At 39.0% G+C, this 20494-nt stretch overlaps 1 protein-coding gene across 1 annotated transcript; it reads left to right on the top strand.

The window, feature by feature from the left end:
- The first annotated feature begins 19278 nt into the window (after positions 1–19278).
- On the top strand, positions 19279–20256 carry Or13c3b (olfactory receptor family 13 subfamily C member 3B). Its single transcript, NM_001409399.1, is given in 1 exon segment — positions 19279–20256. A coding segment is annotated over 1 exon segment (963 nt). The 5' UTR covers positions 19279–19293.
- The last annotated feature ends 238 nt before the right edge of the window (positions 20257–20494 follow it).

The raw sequence follows: 20494 nt of genomic DNA, 5'->3' as shown, positions 1-20494 counted from the left end.
TCCTGTGTCCCCAGTGTTCTGTGTGGGTCCCTCTGAAAAGATGTGGTGGCCTAATCTCTGCTCTCAGGTATATCAGCACTCCTGGGAGATCAGCCCTCTCATGATTGGATCTGGTTACAGAAAGTTGTGACACTTGGTCAGTTCTAGGAGCAGACAGAAACAGAAGCACTTTAAGTTTATTTGACAACTAAATATTTTAAAACAAAAATAAAAATTTAAAAAGAGATTTCTTTTCAAAAACCCCATTAGGTTTCTCAGCATGTTATGCTGATAATATTGTGGTAGATTTTCTTAGAAAATGAAAGAATTCAAACTCTGTGCCCTACCAGCTGGGCATCTGTTCTGATTTGTCTATACTATTCTCATTAAAATTTTTTGATATCATCTAATATCAGTCCCTGGTTTCATATCCATGAATGACACCATGTCTTGACTCTCTATGAACACTGTCTTTCAACAGTAGAATTGGTAAATGCTGAGTGTATACCAGCTATTTTCTTTAGCAGCATAGGTTTCTGTAAAACAAAGTATCACACAATTAAGAGAAGCAAGCTTGTGACTTTCAAGGGTCAGAGTTGTCAGTCTCATAGGTTTTGCTGCATATCCTAAGTCCTTTTCCTGGAACACCTGAGCTCCTCTAAACCATGGCTACCCACACTGAGTCATCTGTGGTCAAGGTTCATCTGGCATCTTGTGTCTCCTAGAGCTTGGGGTGGTGTATAGGTGAGTAAAAGGCATGGAGTGGAATGGAATAGAAAAAAAAAGGAAAATGCTGGACTCATCAGATCAGTATGATTCAGTTGCCTTCTCATAGTCTGCTCCTGTATTCTCTGCTACCAGATATCAAAGAGAGAAACACTGATAATTTTCAGTTGTGATAACTTCCAGAGTATGATTAAAATAGTATACTTATTTGAGTCATTCTGAAGGTCTCTGAAAGTACATCACAAATTTGAATAATGATTAGAAAACTCCAATAAATAGTAAAGAAGCTTTTGTTGCAAGTATGTGTATGTATGTATGTATGCATGTATGTATGTATGTATGTATGTATGTATGTATGAATGTATATTTGTATAAGTGTACATTTGGAGGTCAGAGAACAACCCACCAGAATCGGTTATTTTCTTACACCACATTTGTCCAAGGAATCAAGTTCAGGCCATCATGCTATGAGGCAAGCTCCTTTGAGGCAATTTATTGGCCCTAAAGACACTTGTGTTTCAGTCAATATGAATTTATTCTTAGTGAATATTCTCTTTCATGCCTGATCACATAGTCACTGTTAGGAAGTTTGATAGTATAAATGTTCACAATTAGAGATTCAAATGAAAACACACACAGTCATTCACATAATCTTACACTCATTCACATACACACATTCACACACATTCTCACTCACATACACAGCCTTTTCCTGTGCTGGCATTGATTACTGCGCAGTGGTTTTTTAATCAATGTGAAGAACGAAGACTCCTCTTTTCACACGGCTGCACTAATTAGTGAGATTATTTCTTCCCTGGTCTCCATATTCCATTTTTTATGATCTTGGTCCTGAGTTTTTCTTTGAATGTCATGCGATTATTCAAGTCAAAGTTTAAAAAAAAGGAATTTCTGAATGCATATAGAATCCTACGTAATTGTATCCCATAAATGTCTTGGATCAGTGTGACCATGACAGGAGAATGAACTGCCTGTACAAAATGTTGGGTCCATTCAAATCCAAATACATTTGTGTATAGTTTTCTGTGATAAATATTATCCAATTGCACAGTTTATTGCAAAACTGGGGACAAAACCTTAAATAATCTTCACAGCTCTGAAACCAATTTGTATTTGGGTATAACAGACTGTGAGGATGGGGACTGTGACTAATTGTTAATACCATGTTTCTAAGAAAGATGACATTGCCGAGTTTCTTCTTAGTAACTGAGCACTACAGCTCTGTTTCTATTTGGGTTTGTCCCATTTGCTATGTGGACTCTGAATTCTGGAAATACACTTCTGAGAATGGTTTGCTTTTTCATATGATAACCTCATGTAGTCCTCCTACCCCCATTTAGGGACTGACTCAAGCTCTCAGGAGCCCCTTTATCCAGAATCCCTCTAGAAAACTTGCAGAGAGAAGAGTGATGTTAAAGTTACTCATTCATTTTAACAAGCTTAACTTCAGAGTGTTAACAGGCATGTGGGACCCTACCCCTGTACAAGTTATTTGTACCTTGGTATCAGACAGAACTAGGTCAGTAAACTTATAATGATGTCCTCTGAGATGTTCTGGGCTAGGGTATAAATATTGACTGTGTTCAGTACTCCCGTGGGAGGAGATTACCAAGCTATGAGATAACAAGCAGAAAGGAAATGGTGACTTCCTGCGTTTACTGCCTCTTGAAAGCACCTTGTTTTACCTGGTCAAAGTCTTATAGAGCTTAAAACTGTTATTAACTAGTTGTTAAAGAAAGAGGTCTTAATAGGCCTTCATCAGCCAAAACCACAGTGGGATCTTACGATAGAGATAGTGGGAATATGAATTTTCAAACCCATTGTTCCAGTCTTCACTGAACTATGTGGACTCTAACTACTTAATTGTATAAGTTTACATAGTTTTAGTTTTTATGAGGAATAAATCTATCTGCAGAATAACATTTTTCAGTGAGGTTCTTTCCCTGCACAAAAGCATACACAATGAAGAGATGATAGCTTCAGTTTTAATGACTGCAGTAGAAAACTTCAAGGATATTGATTGGTTACTTAAAAGAGTTGGGCTCACCTAGTTCAGGGAAATTGCTGGTCTTTTATTTTGGTTATAGTCCATTGACATATGACAACTTTGGACTTACAATTGGTGACTCTGTAACTGCTCCAGAGAAGTCATTATGAAACTCAACTCAGAGTCTTCTCTGTAAGAATATCTCTGATCTCAGCATCTCCAATGTACTTTCTTTTTTTTTTTTTTCTTTTTTTTTTTTCCGGGCTGGGGACCGAACCCAGGACCTTGCGCCTCCTACGCAAGCGCTCTACCATTGAGCCAAATCCCCAACCCCTCCAATGTACTTTCCTAAGTTACAATATTCCCTTTCTGACCTCCAGAATCCTTTCTTTAGATCGCTGTGAGTTTACACAGCCATGGCTCCCTTCTCATTCTTTTGACATACCTCTTGTTTCTTCTGCTAGGTCTCACTTCTCTAAAATGAGATTAGATTATCAGTGACTAGTGTACCTTTTTATACACTTGTAAATGCTGTATTTGCATCACCAATCATATTCTATACAGACACAAAGTGAGTACCCACCACGGCATATAACTTCACATCTCTATATATTAGTTAGATACTATAATCCGTTCTCATTCTGAGCAAATCTGTTTATAAGTGTACTCTTCCACCTCTTTGGTTTGTTCATCCACTTGCACTCCTAAGAACAAAAGACTGTAGAGAAATGAGGATGTAAGCTCTGAGCCACTGCTCTAGCACCATATCTGCCTGCTGCTCCCCTGTTCCCTTCTGGAAAATACAAGGAAACCCCAATAATTGTTTTCATGATGTAAATATAATTGGAGTTTAGGGTGCTTCTTCGCTGACAATTGGTCACTGGAGGAAAAAAATTCCTACCTGGAAATTTACATCTATTTGTAGCACTTACAGCCTGCATAAACATCTATAAAACTTAGTCTTCAGCCATAAATTATGAAATTATGCATGTCTTTTAAAAATATTGCTAAACTTTGTCAAGAAGTAATACAATACAATAAAGTATGATACAAGTAAAGAATACAATACAATGACTGGCACACGTGTTCTGCATTTGAATTACTTAGATTCTTTTCTATATTATTTCTGTTTTCTGTTCTGTTTCCTCCTTTCCCTGTGTGAGAATTTATATATGACTACTTTTTCCAAAACTAATTGTTTTAGTTACCTATTCATTGCTGTGAGGAGTCACTGTTTATAGGAAAGAACATGTGAAGTAATTAATATCATTTTTTTGAAATTCCCTGATTCTTCTTTTTAGGTTAACCTACTACCAAATCTATAATATAAAAAGACTAATGATGTTTTATATGTGGAGCCTTGCTCTTTTTCTCTCTGACTCTGTCTATTTATTTACTTTATATATTTACTTGATTATTACAGAAGAGTAGAATGGGGGTATGTTTGTAAGGAAGAAGGGGACCAATGGCAGTAGAAGATACTCCTATGTCAGTGGATTTATTAGTATTTTGTTGATGGTTTTCTATCATTTTTAATCAAGAATGTTGCTCTATAGGCTTTCTTTTTTTTTTTTATTAACTTGAGTATTTCTTATATACATTTCAAGTGTTATTCCCTTTCCCGGTTTCCGGGCAAATATCCCCCTCCCCCCTCCCCTTCCTTATGGGTGTTCCCCTCCCAACCCTCCCCCCATTGCCGCCCTCCCCCCATAGCCTAGTTCACTGGGGGTTCAGTCTTAGCAGGACCCAGGGCTTCCCCTTCCACTGGTGCTCTTACTAGGATATTCATTGCTACCTATGGGGTCAGAGTCCAGGGTCAGTCCATGTATAGTATTTAGGTAGTGGCTTAGTCCCTGGAATCTCTGGTTGCTTGACATTGTTGTACTTTTGGGGTCTCAAGCCCCTTCAAGCTCTTCCAGTTCTTTCTCTGATTCCTTCAACGGGGGACCTATTCTCAGTTCAGTGGTTTGCTGCTGGCATTCGCCTCTGTATTTGCTGTATTCTGGCTGTGTCTCTCAGGAGCGATCTACATCCGGCTCCTGTCGGTCTGCACTTCTTTGCTTCATCCATTTTGTCTAATTGGGTGGCTGTATATGTATGGGACACATGTGGGGCAGGCTCCGAATGGGTGTTCCTTCATTCTCTGTTTTAATCTTTGCCTCTCCCTTCCCTGCCAAGGGTATTCTTTTTCCTCATTTAAAGAAGGAGTGAAGCATTCACATTTTGATCATCCGTCTTGAGTTTCATTTGTTCTAGGCATCTAGGGTAATTCAAGCATTTGGGCTAAAAGCCACTTATCAATGAGTGCATACCATGTATGTCTTTCTGTGATTGGGTTAGCTCACTCAGGATGATATTTTCCAGTTCCAACCATTTGCCTACGAATTTCATAAAGTCGTTGTTTTTGATAGCTGAGTAATATTCCATTGTGTAGATGTACCACATTTTCTGTATCCATTCCTCTGTTGAAGGGCATCTGGGTTCTTTCCAGCTTCTGGCTATTATAAATAAGGCTGCGATGAACATAGTGGAGCACGTGTCTCTTTTATATGTTGAGGCATCTTTTGGGTATATGCCCAAGAGAGGTATAGCTGGATCCTCAGGCAGTTCAATGTCCAATTTTCTGAGGAACCTCCAGACTGATTTCCAGAATGGTTTTACCAGTCTGCAATCCCACCAACAATGGAGGAGTGTTCCTCTTTCTCCACATCCTCGCCAGCATCTGCTGTCACCTGAGTTTTTGATCTTAGCCATTCTCACTGGTGTGAGGTGAAATCACAGGGTTGTTTTGATTTGCATTTCCCTTATGACTAAAGATGTTGAACATTTCTTTAGGTGTTTCTCAGCTGTGAATTCTTTGTTTAGCTCTGAACCCCATTTTTTAATAGGGTTATTTGTTTCCCTGCGGTCTAACTTCTTGAGTTCTTTGTATATTTTGGATATAAGGCCTCTATCTGTTGTAGGATTGGTAAAGATCTTTTCCCAATCTGTTGGTTGCCGTTTTGTCCTAACCACCGTGTCCTTTGCCTTACAGAAGCTTTGCAGTTTTATGAGATCCCATTTGTCGATTCTTGATCTTAGAGCATAAGCCATTGGTGTTTTGTTCAGGAAATTTTTTCCAGTGCCCATGTGTTCCAGATGCTTCCCTAGTTTTTCTTCTATTAGTTTGAGTGTGTCTGGTTTGATGTGGAGGTCCTTGATCCACTTGGACTTAAGCTTTGTACAGGGTGATAAGGATGGATCGATCTGCATTCTTCTACATGTTGCCCTCCAGTTGAACCAGCACCATTTGCTGAAAATGCTATCTTTTTTCCATTGGATGGTTTTGGCTCCTTTGTCAAAAATCAAGTGACCATAGGTGTGTGGGTTCATTTCTGGGTCTTCAATTCTATTCCATTGGTCTATCTGTCTGTCTCTGTACGAATACCATGCAGTTTTTATCACTATTGCTCTGTAATACTGCTTGAGTTCAGGGATAGTGATTCCCCCTGAAGTCCTTTTATTGTTGAGGATAGCTTTAGCTATCCTGGGTTTTTTGTTATTCCAGATGAATTTGCAAATTGTTCTGTCTAACTCTTTGAAGAATTGGATTGGTATTTTGATGGGGATTGCATTGAATCTGTAGATCCCTTTTGGTAAAATGGCCATTTTTACTATATTAATCCTGCCAATCCATGAACATGGGAGATCTTTCCATCTTCTGAGGTCTTCTTCAATTTCTTTCTTCAGAGTCTTGAATTTCTTATTGTACAGATCTTTTACTTGCTTGGTTAAAGTCACACCGAGGTACTTTATATTATTTGGGTCTATTATGAAGGGTGTCGTTTCTCTAATTTCTTTCTCGGCTTGTTTCTCTTTTGTATAGAGGAAGGCAACTGATTTATTTGAGTTAATTTTATACCCAGCCACTTTGCTGAAGTTGTTTATCAGCTTTAGTAGTTCTCTGGTGGAACTTTTGGGATCACTTAAATATACTATCATGTCATCTGCAAATAGTGATATTTTGACTTCTTCTTTTCTGATCTGTATCCACTATAGGCTTTCTTGTCTTGGAGGAAAACCTCAGAGTAAAAATAGATGGAATGGAGAGTATCTGACCAATAACACAAACTAGTAAAACTAAGAGTTGTCGTTTGTAAGATAAACAGAAGTCATAGACCTTCTACAGAACTAAAGGTGCCAGAGAATATTCATGCAAATGGAATATAACTGAGGGATAAGACAGCATACCTGATGTTTAAGAAGTGTGAGTGATCATGAAGTGGTCTTATACAATATTCCATGAACTGGATAATGTCGAAGAAATGAGTCTGTACCAAAACTGAGTCATTAAGACACAGGTACTCTAAATAGATCCCTAACAAATACAGAGAATGAATCAATAATCATTGATTATTTGCGCACAGAAAACATTGGTCATGATGAATTCACTGATAAGTTCTTTAAAATAGTTCATGGCAAATTATTTAAAATACCAAGACAGGTTTTGAAGTAATTTGCCTCAGGGAAGCAAAGTTATTACCCACTGGCCATTTATACAAAATATGGCATAAAAGATTTAAGCTCCATACAAATCATTTTCATAAATGGGCAAGCACAGCGTGTCTCCAGGGGAGGTTCAGACTCTACCTAATAAGGTGATTGCAAATTTACATGCCTCACTCTCCTCTCTTCCAAGTGTCAGTTTCTAGGTGCTCATAATTGTAAACTCATAGTCATTATACTCCTCTGTCTCTTCATTATATAAAATGTTCATTTTCTTCACTAGGCTTCAATAGATACTTCACAGGTAGGTGATAAAATACAAAAACCAAGTATCTGTTTCCACTAACTCTATAGCATGCCGGTAAAATTTCAAATTATTTTTTGTGCTAATTAACCGGATCAGTGCACTCCCAGCTAATTGTATTTCTTTCCCTTTGAAACCACTCAAACTTCTTTTGAGTACTTCTCTCTCTCTCTCTCTCTCTCTCTCTCTCTCTCTCTCTCTCTCTCTCCATTTTAAATTGAAAATAGATTCCTGAGTGGGAGGGAGGATGAAAGTACTGTTAGACATAACTGGAATTGGGGGGCATTTCAGGGTGAGGTGGAAACCTAGTATAATGGAAACTCCATGGAATCTAAGGGAGACCCAAGCCAAGACTCCTAGCAATGGAGCATGTGGAGCCCAAACAGGCCATCTTCTGTAACCAGGCAAGATCTCAACTGGCACACCAACACAGCCACAAAACTTTAACCTACATTTCATCCTGCCTACAGAATACTGAGACCAGAGCCTAGCAGAATCATCATCAAAGAGTCCAGACTTCATCCAACGACTGTTAGAAGTAGATTTAAAGTACTACACAGCCAAGCACTAGGCAGACGGGATGTGGAAGGGGACTGGTTCTGGAGGAGAACAGAGACATGGGGAAAGGCTGGGGGAAGAGTAAGGGAAGGAAATGGTGGTCCGGATTTAATATGTGAGAGAAGAATAAAAGAAAAAAAATCATGAAATCGATTCTTTTGATTCCAAGTGATATTCTGCTGTACTCATAGCTTAGTGCCTTGTTCAGTTGTCATCAAAGAGGATTCACCTAGAAACTGATGGGAGCAGATACAGAGAGACACAGCTAAGCATTAGATGGAGCTTGGTTAAATGCCCTGAGAGAGAGGGAGGAAGGATTGCAGGAGCCAGACATGTACAGGACACCAGGAGTACAAGACACTGGTGTCAATCATCTAAGCAGGGTTCATAGGGCTTCACAGAGGCTTCGCCCTGCATGGGACTGTGCTAGGTTCTCTGCATATATGCTATGGCTGAGTAGCTTAGTGTTCTTGTGGGACTTCTGACAGTGGAAGTTAGGAGTGTCTCTCACTCTTTTGCCTGTCTTGGTCCCTTTGTCGTCTTACTGGTTTACCTTGCTCAGCCTTGATATAAGAGTTTGTACCTAATCTTATTCTAACTTTGCAGTGCTGTGTTTGGCTGATACTGCTGGAAGCCTCGTCTTGTCTGAAGGGAAAAATGGAAGAAGCATGGATGTGGGGAAGACTCTAATGGGATATGGGACAAGTGGAGGGAGGGCAAAGTGTGGTCACGATGTATTGCGTGAGGGAAGAATATTAAGTAAATAAAAATGAATATGGAAGAAAATAGATTCTTCCATACACCCCTAATACTTTCCTATATTTCTGCCCTTCTAGCTTCCTCAGACATCATCCCCTTTTCCCCATATTCACTCCCCATCCCTTTCCTCTTAAAAAGGAGCATGTCTCTAAGAGAGGATAGCCAGATAAGAGAAAACAAGAACAATAAATATTACCTGGTGAAAGCCCTCATATTGAGTCTGAACAAGGCAATCCAACAGGAGTAAACGTCTCAAGAGAAGGCTAAAGAGTGAGAGATACACTCACTCCCACTGTTGAGAGTCTCACAACAATATCAAGCTAAAAGCCATGACATAGACACAGAGACATAGTGTAGCCCTGTAGGCTCTGTGCTTGCCATTTCAGTTTCTGCGAGCCTGTGTGAGCCCTGCTTAGTTGTTTCTGTGGACCATGTTTTCCTGGTGTCCTCCATCACCTCTGACTCCTACAATTCTTCCTCCCCCTGTTTTGAGGGGTTCCCTGATCTCTGAGGGGAGGGACTCAGTGCAAACCTCCAATTTAGACTCTTGCATAATTTCTGGCTGTGGGTCTCTGTACCCACTCTCATCTGCTGCCTGAGAATGTCTCTGTGATGAGCATCTTGAGTACTTCTGTGTCTTTTTTGTTCTTTGTTTTTCTTCAAGTTTTAATTAATTATTATTGTGTGTAACATCACTCAAATTCTCAAGCATGCATGCAAACACATGTGCGCATGTGGCTACAGTCACGTGCATGAGGTGGTTCCTGTTGAAGATCAGAGAACAACTTTTTTTTTTTTTTATTAACTTGAGTATTTCTTATATACATTTCGAGTGTTATTCCCTTTCCCGGTTTCCGGGCAAACATCCCCCTCCCCCCTCCCCTTCCTTATGGGTGTTCCCCTCCCAACCCTCCCCCCATTGCCGCCCTCCCCCCATAGACTAGTTCACTGTGGGTTCAGTCTTAGCAGGACCCAGGGCTTCCCCTTCCACTGATGCTCTTACTAGGATATTCATTGCTACCTATGGGGTCAGAGTCCAGGGTCAGTCCATGTATAGTCTTTAGGTAGTGGCTTAGTCCCTGGAAGCTCTGGTTGCTTGGCATTGTTGTACTTTTGGAGTCTCGAGCCCCTTCAAGCTCTTCCAGTTCTTTCTCTGATTCCTTCAATAGGGGACCTATTCTCAGTTCAGTGGTTTGCTGCTGGCATTCGCCTCTATATTTGCTGTATTCTGGCTGTGTCTCTCAGGAGCGATCTACATCCGGCTCCTGTCGGTCTGCACTTCTTTGCTTCATCCATCTTGTCTAATTGGGTGGCTGTATATGTATGGGCCACATGTGGAGCAGGCTCTGAATGGGTGTTCCTTCAGTCTCTGTTTTAATCTTTGCCTCTCCCTTCCCTGCCATAGGTATTCTTTTTCCTCATTTAAAGAAGGAGTGAAGCATTCACATTTTGATCATCCGCCTTGAGTTTCGTTTGTTCTAGGGATCTAGGGTAATTCAAGCATTTGGGCTAATAGCCACTTATCAATGAGTGCATACCATGTATGTCTTTCTGTGATTGGGTTAGCTCACTCAGGATGATATTTTCCAGTTCCAACCATTTGCCTACGAATTTCATAAACTCGTTGTTTTTGATAGCTGAGTAATATTCCATTGTGTAGATGTACCACATTTTCTGTATCCATTCCTCTGTTGAAGGGCATCTGGGTTCTTTCCAGCTTCTGGCTATTATAAATAAGGCTGCGATGAACATAGTGGAGCACGTGTCTCTTTTATATGTTGGGGCATCTTTTGGGTATATGCCCAAGAGAGGTATAGCTGGATCATCAGGCAGTTCAATGTCCAATTTTCTGAGGAACCTCCAGACTGATTTCCAGAATGGTTTTACCAGTCTGCAATCCCACCAACAATGGAGGAGTGTTCCTCTTTCTCCACATCCTCGCCAGCATCTGCTGTCACCTGAGTTTTTGATCTTAGCCAATCGCACTGGTGTGAGGTGAAATCTCAGGTTTGTTTTGATTTGCATTTCCCTTATGACTAAAGTTGTTGAACATTTCTTTAGGTGTTTCTCAGCCATTCGGCATTCCTCAGCTGTGAATTCTTTGTTTAGCTCTGAACCCCATTTTTTAATAGGGTTATTTGTTTCCCTGCGATCTAACTTCTTGAGTTCTTTGTATATTTTGGAAATAAGGCCTCTATCTGTTGTAGGATTGGTAAAGATCTTTTCCCAATCTGTTGGTTGCAGTTTTGTCCTAACCACAGTGTCCTTTGCCTTACAGAAGCTTTGCAGTTTTATGAGATCCCATTTGTCGATTCTTGATCTTAGAGCATAAGCCATTGGTGTTTTGTTCAGGAAATTTTTTCCAGTGCCCATGTGTTCCAGATGCTTCCCTAGTTTTTCTTCTATTAGTTTGAGTGTGTCTGGTTTGATGTGGAGGTCCTTGATCCACTTGGACTTAAGCTTTGTACAGGGTGATAAGGATGGATCGATCTGCATTCTTCTACATGTTGCCCTCCAGTTGAACCAGCACCATTTGCTGAAAATACTATCTTTTTTCCATTGGATGGTTTTGGCTCCTTTGTCAAAAATCAAGTGACCATAGGTGTGTGGGTTCATTTCTGGGTCTTCAATTCTATTCCATTGGTCTATCTGTCTGTCTCTGTACGAATACCATGCAGTTTTTATCACTATTGCTCTGTAATACTGCTTGAGTTCAGGGATAGTGATTCCCCCTGAAGTCCTTTTATTGTTGAGGATAGCTTTAGCTATCCTGGGTTTTTTGTTATTCCAGATGAATTTGCAAATTGTTCTGTCTAACTCTTTGAAGAATTGGATTGGTATTTTGATGGGGATTGCATTGAATCTGTAGATTGCTTTTGGTAAAATGGCCATTTTTACCACATTAATCCTGCCAATCCATGAGCATGGGAGATCTTTCCATCTTCTGAGGTCTTCTTCAATTTCTTTCCTCAGTGTCTTGAAGTTCTTATTGTACAGATCTTTTACTTGCTTGGTTAAAGTCACACCGAGGTACTTTATATTATTTGGGTCTATTATGAAGGGTGTCGTTTCCCTAATTTCTTTCTCGGCTTGTTTCTCTTTTGTATAGAAGAAGGCAACTGATTTATTTGAGTTAATTTTATACCCAGCCGCTTTGCTGAAGTTGTTTATCAGCTTTAGTAAGAGAACAACTTTTTAAGAGCCTGTGTTTTCTCCCACAGAGGGTTCTGAGATGGAACACAGATTTTGCATCACACGTGCTTTTGTCTGACATTCTGAGCCAACTGGTCGTCCTCCCCTTATTTGTTTTATTCTCTGCAGATTTTTAAAAATAAAAGTTTGATCCTAAATCTTTTCCCCTTAAATCATTTTTTCCTTCTGAACCCAGGACTTTGCACTTAGCGAGGCAAGTGCTTTGCCACTGAGCTAAATCTCCAACCGCTTCCCCTTAAATCTTAATACTATTCCTGGTGTTTGAGCTGATGAGCAACATGTGATTGGAGTTTAGCTTTCTAGTGATAATGAATTTAAAATATGTTGGGGAACATGATTTCCTCAAAACTAAATGAAAAGCAAGCTACCTTTTTAAACGTCCTCTCTTATCAATCTAACTTTGAATAGAAAAAAATTGATTCAGATTAAAATGAGAACAAGGTTATTTCAATATCAAAAGAGAGACACTGGTCAATTTTGGATAAAACGAAGCTAGAAATGGCTTAATCGGTAGATAAATTGGAGAGAGGTAGAGAAAGATTAACACTGAGAAACCTCACTGCACACAGCTATGTGGAGTTTTGCTGCTAAATTGTACACTGATAGTTTCATAAGGCATCAAATTCTAATGGACGACTTGTGCTCTTTTAGAATTACTAGGTCCATTAAAGTGCGAGAGAGGAAAGTACTATAGAAATACAATAAGATTGCTCATAAATTATTTTTGACTGCTCATCAAGTTGTATTATATTTGGTCCTTCACAGGTCTGTTTATCCCACTGTGTTAAAAATCCAAGGAGAGGAATTATAGTTACTTCATTGTCTGCAGATAATAGACACTCAGAAATCCTGCTAAATTCAATTATAAATATGAGCATAGTTTGTGAACTCTAAGCTTCTGTTGGGTTTTACACTGAAAAAATGAGCCTATAAAATGAAGGTAAAATATTGTTTGGCTCAGAGTCTCTTTGGTGCTGGTATAGAGCTGAGTATCCTAAGTGAATACGATGTTATAGATTTTCTTTAGATTTTCCAGGAAAGCATCACAATCTGCTTAGTGAAGGAAATGGGAAAAATAATACAAGCAATTTTTATTTTGTTTTTATAGTTTTATTCATATATTTAAGGGAATATTTTTCAGTTTAATTTTCATTTGAAAAACCTGATTTGAGATTATACTATTAAAGACCCTTGTTCAACAATGTTCATAGCAGTCTTCTTTGTCATAGCCCAGATCTGGAAACAACCTAAATGTCCTTCAACTGAAGAAGGGATAAAGAAAACGTGGTACATATATCAACACAACGAATACTATTTAGCTATTAAAAACAAAGACATCATGAAATTTGAAGGCAAATGAATGGATCTTGAGAATATATCATCCTAATAGGGTAACCCAGACCCAAAAGGACATGCATGGTATATACTCACTTATAAGTGGATATTAGACATAAAATACAGGATGTCCCTGTTACATTCTACAGTCCCAAAGAAGCTAAACAAGAAGAGGATGCTTGACTTTCCTTCAGAAGGGGAATAAATTAGTCATAAGTCATAGATTGAGGGGGGAACTGTTGGGAGAGAGGATGGAGAGGGGAATGGTGTGGTCTCAGGATCAGGGGTGGGGATGGACAGGAGAGATGGCCAGATGGCCATGAGAAGGAATGCAAACCTGCAATTGACTGGGCTGGGAAGGTAGGGGCATCTCCAGAAAGAGACAGAGACCTGGGATAAAGGAGGCACCCAAGAATCAATGGGGGTGGTGTCCTTAGCTGTGACTCACACCACTGGGGATAAGGAACCTGAAGAGGCCACCTCCTGTAGCCAGGCAGGAATCCCAGTGAAGCAATAGGGACAGCTACCCACCCACAAAACTTTCCACCCAAAATTTATCCTGTCTATAAGAAATGCAGGGATGGGGGATGGAGCAGAGACGGAGAGCATGGCCTAGCAATAACTGGCCCAATTTCAGAGCCATCCCATGGGCAAGGATCAGTCTCTGACACTATAAATATTATTCTGTTGTGCTTGCAACAGAAGTCTAACATAGCTGTCCTCTGAGCGGCTCTACCCAGCAGTTGACCCAGACAGATACAGGCACCCACAGCCAAACAGTGGATGGAGCTTGAGGACTCTATGGAAGAATAGAGGAAGAATTGCTGGCCCCAGAGGGGAGAGGAACTCCCAGAAAGTCCAACAGAGTCAACCAACCTGGACCCTTGCGTCTCTCAGAGACTGAACTGCCAACCAAAGAACATATGTGGGCGACACCTAGGCCCCCTGCACATATGTAGCAGATGTGCAGCTTAGTCTTCATGGGGGCCCTGAACAACTGGAGCAGAGCTTTCCCAAATGCTGTTGACTGTATATGGGTTATGTTCATTTAGCTGGCCTGCCTTGTCTGGCCTCAGTGGGAGAGGAAACACCTAGCCTCCCAAATACTTGATGTGTCAGGGTAGGGGGATACCCAGGGGACTGCACCCACTCTGAGGAGAAGGGGAGGGGAAAAGATTTTGGGAGCGGTAATCGGGAGGGATGTAAAGTGAATAAGTAAAAAAAAAGCCTTAAAATTGTAACAAGATTTTCTGGCATTTTATATAAACTTGGACATCATATATACATATTTACATAAATATATGAGTTATGTAAATTGAGAAATATATTTCCACTTTATTTTCGAAGAAAATTTCCTTACACAACAATGTGATCTTTTTTTTTTCATTTTTAATTTTTTTTTTATTAACTTGAGTATTTCTTATATACATTTCGAGTGTTATTCCCTTTCCCGGTTTCCGGGCAAACATCCCCCTCCCCCCTCCCCTTCCTTATGGGTGTTCCCCTCCCAACCCTCCCCCCATTGCCGCCCTCCCCCCATAGACTAGTTCACTGGGGGTTCAGTCTTAGCAGGACCCAGGGCTTCCCCTTCCACTGGTGCTCTTACTAGGATATTCATTGCTACCTATGGGGTCAGAGTCCAGGGTTACAATGTGATCTTTATATGTTACGTGCATTTTAGTATGTATTTGTTTTACTATACCTGAGATCCGTGCAAATTGTTACATCAATGTTATATCCTCAGTGTCCAGAGAACCTGCACATAGGTGGCAAATGTGTTTTATCAAATTAAATTAATCAGTTAAAATAGTAACGAGTTAATGTTGGTTACCAACGATAAACTGTTGCTTCAGACACATTTTAGAGAAATTTATCACCTTAAATATTAGATATTGTAGCCACTACTCATTAAAATAAGAGTTATTAGACTTTGAATTTTGTTTCACCCCTTTTAGCTGTTGACCAGTGAGTAACTAGAAAGTTGAACTAGGAGTCATTGGACTTTCTGTTTAAAATGTCTAAACTGAAAAATATAAACAATTCGTGCATGTATTTTAATTTTTATTCACTTAAATTATCTTGCAATTTTAGAATAGTTTGTAATTAATAGGAAAGCTATGAAGAAAGCAAACAGGATTCTCAATACACATAATCTTGACTATTGGAATTCCACAGGTTTTGATTATTCAAATATCATTGTTTGACTTCATTACAACATTTTAAAACTATATTTCTCTATTTCTCTTTCTCTCTTACTCTGTCTCTCTCCCTGTCTCTCCCTGTCTCTCCCTGTCTCTCTCTGACTCTCTCTATCTCTCTGTCTCTGTCTCTGTCTCTGTCTCTCTGTCTCTCTGTGTGTGTGTGTGTGTGTGTGTGTGTGTGTGTGTGTGTGAATATTGTGCTTGCTCTGCTAAGTAAGTGATTCTGTTTTAGAACTTAGATGATTTGCAATCAATCTCCACACAGAGCTTGGCAGATGTTCCTCAAATGTTTGCTTTAATAATACTCTGAGTTCCTCCCAAACTATTTACCATGCACACAAATAAACAAACAACACCCAAGGTTTGTGATCTTAACATATGAAATCAGTATATCCTGTTTTATTTCCATTTAAAAATGAGTGGTAATAAAATTATCCATGAAATTAATGTAATAAATGAATCAAGAGATAGTTAATGAATCAAAGGAAAATTTAAATGACAGCTCACAAATGTGTAGTCAGTGTTTTTCATTTTTCTTTTTTAAATAAAGATTTTAAGTGTGTGTGTGTGTGTGTGTGTGTGTGTGTGTGTGTGCATGAACATGTATTTGGGAGTGCAGGTGTCATGCAGGGAGGCATCAGAACATTCTAGAATTGGAGTTACAGGCAGTTGTGAACTGCCTGACATGGCTCTTGGGAACTGACCTCAGACCTTCTTCAAGAGTAGTACACACTCTTACTTGCTGAACCATCTCTCCAGCACTAAGATCACCTATTTAGTTATATCATTTAATAATAGTCATAACTGTTTAAATAATTAATTACTTATGTTAACTTTGCTTTTCTGATTGTGTTTTAAACTGGAGATTCGTACTCTTTGTAATTTGTTTACTGTACATCTGCTTCCTCTCCTAAAGTCACTAAGGCTGGAGAACGTTCTCAGCTGCACTTAATTGGGTCTGTGGGACACTGTCCCTATCGCATAAAAGTTTCTCTATCCCACATCCCTCCCTCTAACTTCAAATTGCTTTGGGAATTGGGGAACAATTATAATAGATACAGCATAACAAATATTTATTCTGCTACATCTATGGCATCTGGCATATTTGTTGAATCTTCAGAATACTGAAGCTAATTCTATAAAAATGTAACTGGTTCTTATAAGGGTGAAAGTTTATCACTCTAAGGGTGAGTCAGTTAAGTCCATTAAAGCCTTTCTGTAATGAAAGACATTCAATATTATGCATTAATAATACAAATGGCCAGAAGCCATATGGCAATTTATTTTTCCCAAATCCTTCTGTGAATTACTACCTTATATTGTAATTTTTATAACTGTTACTCTTTAAAGAAACTTCCACATACTTTTTGTTATAATATGTAATGTAATATATGGAGAAGGGTAAGGTATTTATATGCCATATCTAAAATCCAAAACAGATTGTAAAGTGAGATTCTCACTCTATGGCTATAATTCTAATCTGTGTATATTTCCTTGATGCTAAATCTATTTCATATATACTTCAGTGATTGTTGGCTACCCCCATTACCACGAGTGCTGACACTAGTGGGTATCTAGTTAAGACTGTTGCTTGTTAAGACTGACTAAAAGATGCTGAAAGATAATTAAAATCTGTGACTAGCCAACAATTTGGGTACATTAATTTACCCTGAACTCGACTCTGTAAATACTACAGGGAGAAATGGCTTAGCAAGTAAAAGTTGATGCATTCAGTTAAAACCCTGCACTGTGTCTAGTCACTGTGTTTGAGCAAGGCACACAAACTGATTCCTCCTGTTACTTATTTCCTATCCAGAAGTAAACCCAGGAGCAGAAGAGAAACAAAGACAGCAAGGCAAGGCTTGGTTCTGGGTGATTTGAGTAAGTGATGGTATTTCAGCCAAGGAGGAGACTGAAATCTGTGACAGGAGAAGTCATTTAGGTCATCTAAGATGTATCATCATGACATTTGTCTGGATGAGGAGGATGGTCTCCAAATGCCTGGATTCCACTATGATAAGAATCAGCATGGCCACATGTCCTGGTGAGTCAATGTGCCTCCTTCCCTTTCATATCTCTGGATGGATCCATCTGCTAATGTCTCTGACCAAGTGAATGTCTCTTGAGCAATTTCTCAAATTCCCTTTCAGGGAAATTTGATTTATCAGGTACTATTAGGTAAGTGTAAATTCATTGCCCCAGGACTGTGGACAGTGTTGAATCAATACAGTTCGTTCACCATCAATACTAATTTCCCTATGGTTCTTGCTGGGTACCCTCTGTTGTGGACAATAGGATGTCTACAGATATGTTTACCATGTCAGGGGACGCTTTTAATGGTCCCCATTTACTACTTTCTTAGATGTGCTAACCCTCACACCCTCACAGAGACGGCCTTGAGAAAAATGGATCTGCAGCCAATCTGCCTTTTCCTAACTCAGGCTCAGCTTGCCATGTTACTTTTGCCCATCTTCGTTTCCTTGCCAAACCTATCTGATTCTTTCCATATTTCTAGATCCAGAATTTCCAGAGCATTCCTGAGTCTCTTTGATGATTATTTCTCATAAATGTCAATCTTCTTTGACATGTATAATTTTAACCTAAGATATAGTATGTAAGCCTTCACAAAATATCTCTCTATATACATTTTCTGTATTCTAAATTCCATTGCCAACCTCATAATGACAATACCTTACATTATTTTATATTGACCTTTATTGTTGTTGGAATGAGATTGACTTCAAGTTAAGCTATTAGCAACATTCTAAAATGTTATGGTAGTTTGTTACAAAACGACTATGCATTTAAAAAGGAGTCTTTAAATTTCTCTACTATTTATCATTATGTTAATCTGGAGTTGTCTATAAAATGAAAAAAAATAATATTCTGGATTTTCACAACGTTTCTATGCCAACCTTTATAATATGGCAAGATGAAACAGATTTGAATCAGAAGAAAACCAGAAGCATCAGATGCACCAGCTCTGTGTTCATTTATGTCGTTCATTATTATTATCTTTAAGTTGTTTTAAACAAGAAAATTGTCAAATTGAACTCTCATGCGGCAGAATAAAAGGATGTAATGTGTCATGCTTTGCCAAGATTCATCATCACATTTGGATCTGGTTATATAATGGTCTTGTCATAGACACAATCGTAGAAATGCTAAGAGTGGGCTAAAATATGAAGGTAACAGCTATGCTTTTGCTTATACTACTTAATTTTTATAAGTAATTTTGATAATATGTAATTCAAAGGACTAATAGTGTATGCATAAAAGGAAATATTATTTTAAAAATAAATTTTGCTATAAAATTATGACTATGATCAACCTCTGACTCAGAATTACAGTCTTCTTTTTAAAGTAGACTTTTGCTTTGTCTTCTTCATTACTAGCTTGCTAGGGCAGATGGAATGAACAAGTCAGGTGTACAGTGAGTCATTAGGCAGGGGTTTGGAAACATCAGTTTAAGAATGTATTCTCAATAATAGAAAGAATTACTTTTGAATGTGCCTCTTAAATGGATAGATGTCGGCAATGAGCATGCCTACTTCCAACATTCTCAATTTCACTATATTCAATACCATACATTATTGGGGGTATCAATGTCTGAAATTAAGAAATGAACCCTTTCTAATACATGAAAAATAATTCTTCAGGTACTTTGCACTACTTGTTTTGGGGGCAGTGAATATGTTCTATGGTAGATTTTCCAATGATGGCTGACCATGGATGACATGGATAAAAATAACCAGACATTTGTTTCTGAATTCCTTCTTTTGGGTCTTTCTGGATACCCAAAGACCGAGATCCTTTATTTTGTTATTGTTCTTGTTATGTATCTAGTGATTCTAACTGGCAATGGTGTTCTGATCATAGCAAGCATCTTTGATTCCCATCTTCACACGCCCATGTACTTCTTCCTGGGCAACCTCTCCTTCCTGGATATCTGCTACACAACATCTTCTGTTCCTTCAACATTGGTGAGCCTGATTTCAAAGAAAAGAAACATTTCTTTCTCTGGTTGTACAGTGCAGATGTTCGTTGGATTTGCAATGGGCTCAACAGAATGTTTGCTTCTTGGCATGATGGCTTTTGATCGCTACGTGGCCATCTGCAACCCTCTGAGATACTCCGTCATCATGAGCAAAGAGGTGTATGTATCCATGGCATCTGCATCATGGTTCTCTGGTGGAATCAATTCAGTTGTGCAAACATCCCTTGCCATGCGGCTGCCTTTCTGTGTGAATAATGTTATTAACCATTTTACTTGTGAGGTCTTAGCTGTCCTCAAGCTAGCATGTGCTGATATATCTCTCAATATTGTTACCATGGTGATATCAAATATGGCTTTCCTGGTTCTTCCACTACTACTCATCTTTTTCTCCTACGTGTTCATCCTCTACACAATCTTGAGAATGAACTCAGCTTCAGGGAGACGCAAAGCATTTTCCACCTGCTCTGCCCACCTGACTGTGGTGGTCATATTTTATGGAACTATCTTTTCTATGTACGCAAAACCTAAGTCTCAAGATCTGACTGGGAAAGACAAGTTCCAAACTTCAGATAAGATCATTTCTTTATTTTATGGAGTAGTTACCCCCATGCTAAATCCAATCATTTACAGCTTGAGGAATAAGGATGTTAAAGCTGCTGTAAAATACATACTGAAACAGAAGTACATCCCATAAAGATACCAGCAAACATAGTCTGAGATTGACTCAGTTGCAATTATGTGAGAACAGTTTAATTAATTATTTAGTCATTTTGGAAAGATCTTGGCTCCTTAGTTATCTCCCAGAAATGGAAAGTAAATGCCTAGTGTTGAAGACACCATGTTCTTCAGAAACAGAGCCCAGAAACTCTTGAGCTGGACCTTAAAACCTGCTCCCTGAGGTCTAACTTTCATGGTACCCGAAAGCACCATGC

Source organism: Rattus norvegicus, chromosome 5, assembly GCF_021556685.1.
Source record: "Rattus norvegicus strain SHRSP/BbbUtx chromosome 5, alternate assembly SHRSP_T2T, whole genome shotgun sequence".
Taxonomy (NCBI): Eukaryota; Metazoa; Chordata; class Mammalia; order Rodentia; family Muridae; genus Rattus; species Rattus norvegicus.
Note: the sequence above shows the minus strand (reverse complement) of the source record. Positions and strands in the feature narration are given on the sequence as shown.